The 8159-nt window shown below is 40.0% G+C and overlaps 1 protein-coding gene across 1 annotated transcript; it reads right to left on the bottom strand.

Annotated features, from left to right (window-relative positions):
• Positions 1–106: 106 nt before the first annotated feature.
• On the bottom strand, positions 107–8159 carry LOC114453756 (ly6/PLAUR domain-containing protein 1-like; the record flags this gene model as incomplete). Its single annotated transcript, XM_028433651.1, has 2 exons — positions 107–997; positions 8018–8159. Coding segments are annotated over 2 exons (381 nt in total), but the record flags the coding sequence as incomplete, so codon positions are not given.

Genomic DNA, 8159 nt, shown 5'->3' with positions numbered 1-8159 from the left:
TTATGGAAATAACCCCTAAGATTATAACTTCTGGGTCAACCACAAAAACATCATTCCTGCAGCACTTCTATGGGGCTATGGGGCCACCCTTACACTGATGCTGTATACCTCGGATGATAGTATGTGTAATTACAATAAAATTATATATATTAGTTTTTTTTTTTTTTACCTACTGTGTACTTGCCATATTGTTGCACCCTTAGTTGTGATGTTACTAGATAGGGGGGAAAACCTGGTGATCTGCATCCTCCCCTTCTCATGGACCCCATGTTAAGTCTGGATTTGCTGTACCCTGTACATTCTTTCTCGTTGAGCATATAACTTTTGTTCTGTCAAAAGTTGGTACTCGCTGTCATCATGAACATGCTTTCTGCAAACTGGTCTCATTCAGCCATTAGAGTGTGCATGGATAATTGGTCTGAAAGAAGTTGAGTGTGTCAGCATGCTCTATGTACAACATCAGTGAACAGACTGCAGTGGCTGTTACATATAATGGAGGCAAGTCATGTCTGATTATCTCCTCATATGACTTATTTCACCTTCTAGTATACATAAATAAATACAAATATGGATGAGACACCTGTTGTCCAGAAACTTGCCAGAAGCCGTTTTGTTCATGGTGCTGTCCTCCACTTCACCTTTTCCAGCCCCCCTTGAAGCTGCATCATCAGTGCTGTGTAATTTTTCCCTTTGCAACAGAATGCCTGCTCATACAGCCACAGTCAGAACATTTTCAATGCACAGGGTACAGAGGTGTGTCAGCACAGGATGAAGGACAGTAGAAGGATGTGGAGAGAGAACACACGGACCTGTGGCCTGTTCAAGGTGACGGCAGCTGACGGCTGGGGCCGTTTCTTCTGGCGTGGTCCATTACACAGTGGTGTGTTGCAGCAGGTGATGCACACTGAGTTCAGCTTGCCGGTGCAGAACTGTTGGTAGCCGGAGGAAGCGATAAGGCAGGCTCCTGATGAGGCACAGGACTTACGGTAGTGTATCCCTGAAATAAGGACACAAATGGATGCATTAGGGTTGCAATGAGGTGATTACAATGTCTTTGTGTAAAGAGTGAACAAGGAGAGAGAAATGGGTGCACGTAATTAGGGATAAACAGGGCCTATTCTTTCATCTGAACTTGAAGGGAAACAGTCTCTGAAACACTGCTTGAGAAGATGGGCACGATTATGATAAGTTCACAAATAAGGAAAATAAACCTTTTTGCATTTTGATGTGTTCCTGTCTGATTTTTCCCCCTCAAAAGGAAGTGCAACAGTGTTTTCCCTTTATCCCACTCAGATAATGTAGTCCATGGGCCAGACGAGATGTTGGTACCACTCGAGGTGGCAAAGGTTGCTTATACTTTTTGAAAAGCTACATGTCTGTAGTCAACATTTTGGTATGAAGTCACAGCTAAATTATTGTTATCAGCTCTTAAAGTTACCTTCTCCGGATGGAAAAAAAGTGCATTTTTGACAGCCCTTCTTAAGGACATATTTCAATAATTTATAGAATTATGTTTAATGTTTAGTATCATTTTAAAGATGACACACTGAGCTTTCATTAATCGCACTGGCAATATTCTTTCAATGCCACCTCTTTGCACTAAAGCAGGGTGGACTTTCCCTGTTACAACAGATTCATTAACAACTAAGGTTAGGAAGGTGGCAGAGTTGAGGCTCTATGCCTCACGACAGCCGAGATGCTAACCCTAGCTCTGCATTAGGAGATTAGAACTAGGGTTAGGGTTAGGAAGGTTGCAGAGTTGTTGTTTCAATGTTGATAAAGATTCTCAGTCATCCAGGTCGTATTGAGAAGACTGAAGGAAGGCAAGTCCAGACATCAGGTGTATTTGATGTTTGCCACTTTGATGGAGGCACAGTTCTACCCAGTGTTTTGGTTTAATAAAAGAAAACTGACCTATTGCACATTTTAAGACAACATTTAGAGCCATTGTTGGCGATTGCAGTCAATTCTCAGAGCTCAGATTATTATATACCCCCCTTATTGCTGCCTACACATACTGTTAGTTTACATGAGCTACATGGAACATAGTGTTGTCTGAAATTACAGCGTGGAGCTTTTAACATTTGCCTGACATTTAACTTCTAAAGATATTTCATGAGTGTGTGAACTTCCAGTAACCTGTGTAATATTTCACTCCTCTCTCTACCCGAGTTCAGCAGATAAACACACAGTAACATGAGGGTTAATTTAAATTGTGCATCCTCCCATGTCGTATATACTGCAAATATCAGCCGAGGTCCCAGAAGGTGTTAAGATCGCAGCTGAAGCAAAGTGTGAAATGTTGCAAAGCCCTGGAGTAAGATTCCTTCACAAAGCCTGGAGATTAAAAACACACTCAGATGCAGATGTCATCGAGGCAACAAAAACAGCAGTCAATAGCAAGTAAGCAAGAAAGGCTGAGAGGCAGACTAGAGACGAGTTGTAAAATTTTGTAGTGGAATTGTACAGGGATGATTTTTATGATCATAATTACAGTTCAAGTTTCACTTGAAAGAGAAGACAGGCAGAGTTTTTATGTTGATTAACTCAACCAGTGCTTATATTGCTGTGCGCCCTCCATGTGGTCGTGTGAGTGCATGTAAGTCTTTGGTGGAAGAAAAAGGCAGAGAAGCTTGTAGCAGCTTGTGAGACTAAGAAAACAGACTACAGAGCTCTCTCTGTGTCCCTGAATGCATCATCAATCAGCACTTTTGTATAATGTATAATGATGAGTCTTCTAGGCCTTTACAGAACATTAATCCTTTTACATTTTAATTCAATAATTCATTTCTAATATTTTTAATTTGCGTATTATCATTGTATATCAATTTTGTTTAAGATATTAATGATGAAACAAGGTTTATCCAATCATATTTGGTTGTTGTTTCTACACAGTAAAAGGATTACAACTGGTTCGCTCAGGACCAGGATCAATTAACCAATCATATTTCTCAGCAGTAACGGAAAAGAGAGAAAGTCACTCTTAGCCAGCGTGATAATGCTTTCACATAAAGTCTGCTTCAATGGTGACATATAGAGCATTAAAATGTTCGGATAATATAAGCGTGCAGATGTAATTGCTGCTCTGGGAGTAAAAGCATCACCTGGTTATTGCAGCTGTTTCTGACATAGATAACAGAAACATAGGAGAGATCACAGAGGTTCCCCTTCCAGCTGTAACTGCCTGCTTAGTAATAATTAGATAAGATTTTAATCATGGAGCATGCACTGCCAGGAGGACCGCTCTAATTGATATTCTGAACAAATATGCACAAACATCAGACGCTACACTCCAATATGCTGTGATGATATTCCATATGGAGACACTTTAAGCACAGTACATATGCAGCAGCCACATTTGTTGAGAAAATGGCATCATAATGAATCGCAGCAAAACATTTACTTTCTAAAGTTTGAGACGCTCAGGGGGGAGTTCATTTAATTTATGAGTGTAGGAACTTAAAGATTCAGTACTTCAGTCTAAATTATAGCATGTAGTTAATTTATGGGGAAAGGACTGAAATTTCCCATCAACTCTGGAATACTGAGAGAACAGGCAGGCTTTAGTCTAATGAGAATCAGCACAGTCTGCTGCACAGAGAGGAGTTAACGGACCAACATGGCCGAGTGACTGGAGAAACTTTAAATGACTTTGTAACCAGACACATCAAGCACAACCAGAAGGATAGAAACAAACACACAGTATGTTACATATCACATAATAATGGTAGTTTAAAGTTCCAATATACTTCTTATTTGTTTTTGTTTTGTTAAAAGTGTCAGAAGCATGTTAGACATGTATGAATCTATCCCCTAGCATTTAACCATATCTAACCTGTAATAATAGACAAATTGATTTAGAATCTGGAATTGGTTAACTAGTTCAGGAGTTTTTCAGGCCATTCTAAAATATTTTTTATTTACAAGTTCTAGGCAAAGCCTTTTTTTTAAGGTCACCGTGACCATTAGTTTTTTACACTGGGAAAAATGTGTAAACTCATTTTTGAAGGACCTCAAGCTCTTTTTTTTTTTGCTAGATCACAAAAACACCTGCTGAGGTGGTACTGTGTGTCCCTATGAGCTCTGCATTTTCTTTATTTTGATTGGTTGATGAGAGATAGGAGACAACATACTTAAGGTCTACCCTCCTTTTTTTTTTCTTTCTGACCGCTTAAGTGCTTGCTGTGCTGTTTGTTAATAACTGGGCTAAAATGTGTATATTGGTTTGAAAAACTTACACCCCTCCAGCAGGTGGCACCCTAGGCAACTTTCTCACCTATGCTAAGAGCCGGCTCTGACTACAGTGATTTCTGATCTTGAGTAAGTTAGTTACATACTAAAACTTTTAACCTCAAAGTCAATGCACCAAGCATGTCTATCAGAGCTACAGCCCCTGCTGTTTTGTGAAGATAAAAAAAATCCAGATCAATCAGGCATCAACAACCCACAAATATTTTGAAATCCTTGATCAAAAAAACATGTAAATGTTGGGCTCTCTGTGCCATTCAAGATACAGATCTGCCCTACCAGATCCACATGCGTTCAGAATACGAGAGACACAGCTTTGATTCAAAAGGTTATGGATACAAGGAGTGTCTTCAAAGAGCGGAGGATGACACAGCAGGCCAGGCAGGTAGAGTTAGCTCTAGCAGATAAGTTAAGTGCACTACATCCTTCATGTATTTGCACACAACAGCAAAAAAGGCCAGGAGAGGAGGCGGCACAATAGAAGAATAAAGGTCTGTTTGGAAAACACAATCAGAAAACAAAGAACAGTAGGAAAGTGATCATAGAGGCGGCCAATACGTTAACAGAGTAAGAGCATTAACAGCTAGAAGGAATGAGACAGACTCTGCTCATTACATTGGAGTAATAAATAAATAAAAGGCCGACTGATGTGTATCTGTTGCTGTATAGAATATTGGTTTCTGTCATTGTGTCAGCCCTTATGGGAGTACAGCACTAATGACATTGACTGGTGAGATGCTCTTCTTCTGTTGGGGTTTTAATTTCTGCTAAAACAATAATAAATAATAACACAGTCAGTCTGACTGTGCACAGTCTTCAACAGTTTGTTGCCCAGTCAGACTGTGCAATCACTTTGTACAAGCTTTCCTTGCAAACAGGCAAGCTAACTATCTACTATATTAAACAGTATGTCAGCTCTCTGTTTAACCAAATGAATATAAAACGCTGTGACCAACCACACTCTCATCTCCTTTTCCCTGATACAGAAAATTAACTTTTGCCAACTGCAAAAGCTAATTTAGATAAGTCATGAAATCAGGGAGGTATCTTCATCTCTTCGTCTGGAAGAGCAGCGGCTGACAAAGGGTTGTCAGTTGTTACATAATCTGAACTGGCCCTGTACATTAGTCTTTAGTTTTTATAGTTTTTTTCTTTGTTTTTAGTCAAACTGAACTCTATTTTGGAAGATTCTGGCAGCCAATTCTGTCTGATATAGCCTTTCACACCAGCTCCTTTACATTGTAGACATGGAACCAGTGGCTATGAAAAAGGGAAGATGCCTCAAGACAAGATGCAACAGTTTGAAGCAGCAAAATCAAGTTTTAGTACTGTTTCATATGGAAGACCTCACAAAACATTTTCTGCTCAGCCACTAACTTTGATCTGTATCCAGTGTAAAACAGAACTGAATTGTCATTATCAATAACTGTCAAAATAATTCATACATATATCTCAAAGTGTAGCATGCATTCATTGATACATTTGGTCAGAATCTAACAGCACCTCAGAAACATCAGCAGTGACACAGACACAGTTTACTAGCAGTCCTTAAATAGTTAAAACTGAGTCCTAACCTAGCATAGGTTAGCTAAAATACTAGGTATGTGGAACAAATATGAAGGACATTAAGAACTTATAGACCTATAGATATGACATTTCTTATGCTGGTGGTGATTTATTAGCTGTTATAGGCCTATTTAAAAAACATCAATATGAACTGCTACACTTTAACCTATTGCTACATAAAATAAATAAAAAAAAAATTAGAAACACACTAAAATGAGTGAAACTGAGGCAGGAAGGGGATCTACAGTCACAAAGAGGTACCTCTTTGGTCTATTGTAAAGAAAAAAGGTTATAGAATAGTATAAATTCTTACACAAAAAACAGCTAAATTTAATCATATGTTTTTTTTGTATTTTACATGACACTCACAACCACCCCTGTGAGATCTCGGTAACGGGAAAGAATAGATATTTCACCGCTCATCACAATACCTATCACTCTCCCTTGATATAAAAAGATTTAATGCTTTGAAATGAAACATGGTCTGTTGAAAGGTGACCACCATCCCATGCTTTTTAAAAGGAGGGGGGGGGTCATCAGATAGGTAGAGGCACACTTTTATCATTTCTCACAACATCATCAGAAGACAAGGATGATTACAGCAGATTGTCTGATGCTGCCAAGTTGAAAAATAGCCATCATCTGAGAGGACTGTGTGCACTGCGCGTGTGTCTGTCTGCTTCTCTTGGTTTGATGAAGGCTGTTCACTTTTGAGTGATACCTGTAAGTTCTGCCAGCTGGCCCTGTTTCTAAGATGGAGAGCTTGGTTATGTTATAGAACATCAGATACAGGAGGATTAATCTCAGAGCCCGAGATAGGATGTTCTTGTGCACTTCTACATATTTTACGTCCACAAGCTGCATGCAGAGTCACAGAGGCAATCACAGGGCAAGTGCACTTAGAAAGGATCTTACAGTCTGACAGATTTGTATTCTTATCACTGAAGTACACTCAAACGAGGTGCCAGTGCAGTTCTGAATGTATCTATTGCATTTCAAACAGCGATAAAGGGCGTTCAGTTGAATTTCTAAAGCGTCCTTTTCATCCAGAGCAGCAATAATGATAACACCGTGAGATAAAGGCTGGGATGTACATGAGCGTTCATGCGGAAATTTTCTTATTAAGGAACTGTCGACCCTACAGTGAGGAGCGCCTGCCCTTTGAATTGGGATCTTCCAGAGACAGGAACTTATTGAGTTTGCTCATCAGCAGAAGAGAAAGGGAGAGGGAAAATAAAGGAGGACCTAATTTTCACTTGTTGTAAAAATGAAGGAGACCTGAAATAGGGGTAGTGACCTGTAATGACTGGCTTCTAACCAGCAGGAGAAACAGGCACCAGACGCAGCAGAGACGTTTTAACTTACACCTACAAAAACAGGCAAAACATCACAACAACAAGATGAAAACTCAACCAAGCTGTGGTCTGTAGCAGGTGTGTCATATGTTTTTTGTGTGTTTTTTTAAATCATGTACAGTTTTATTCAAAGCAGTGATACTGCAATGGTGTCCGTTAGCGTTGCTCTTTGTGTTTGCAAACTGAAGAATTACGATAATTGGACCGATACAGAAGCTAGTCCTTCAACCGCAACAAAAGGACGTCACTCTCTGTAATGATGACCTTGTATGTGGGTCAGATGCGTCACATATACACTCCAGCTCCTCACCGCTTCAAACACATCTAACGCTTTACTCTCCAGTGACATTTAAGTCACAGGCTTCACATGATTTATTTGTTAAGCATGTTCCCCTGCATTCCAGCAACTTTTCCAGCCTAGCCAAGTGAAAGCGTAACAGTCTTCTGATATAAACCAACACGTTAGTTGTTACCATTCTCAGGGAGAATCTGATCTAACACAAAGGACACAGCTGTCACTGCATGCGCGTCAGATGAAACACTCATGAGGAAAATGGAATAGTTTAGACTTTGTCTGCTATTTCACGTGCTGACCTACAGCTGAGACTTTCATCCTCTAATGATTCTTGTAGTGCGCTAAAGGGCCTGTCCCTGCTGACCTCAGATCTGTTTGATTCAAGGCAAAGGGGCCTGGCTGCTGGCCGAGCTCTCTGTCTTTGACTTGTCTTTTATGTTATTTCTTTTTCTTGACAAGATTTCTGAGGTTTGAGAAAATATAACTGCTTGAGCTTCTTGAGCGACTCTGTTCCTGAGATGAAAACATGGAAAGAAGTAGACCTGTGACTTACCATCATCTTTCACCAGGACCTCCTTCTGACACATGTCCTGCACATTCACTGTGCAGTTGACGATGAACTCTGGCGTGGAGCAGTCATGTGTCATCTCCTCACACTGGTAACACTGAATCTGCAGAGCCACCGCTGCAAAACA

This window comes from Parambassis ranga, chromosome 21 (assembly GCF_900634625.1).
Source record: "Parambassis ranga chromosome 21, fParRan2.1, whole genome shotgun sequence".
Lineage (NCBI taxonomy): Eukaryota > Metazoa > Chordata > Actinopteri > Ambassidae > Parambassis > Parambassis ranga.
This window is presented reverse-complemented; position numbering and strand designations above follow the sequence as displayed.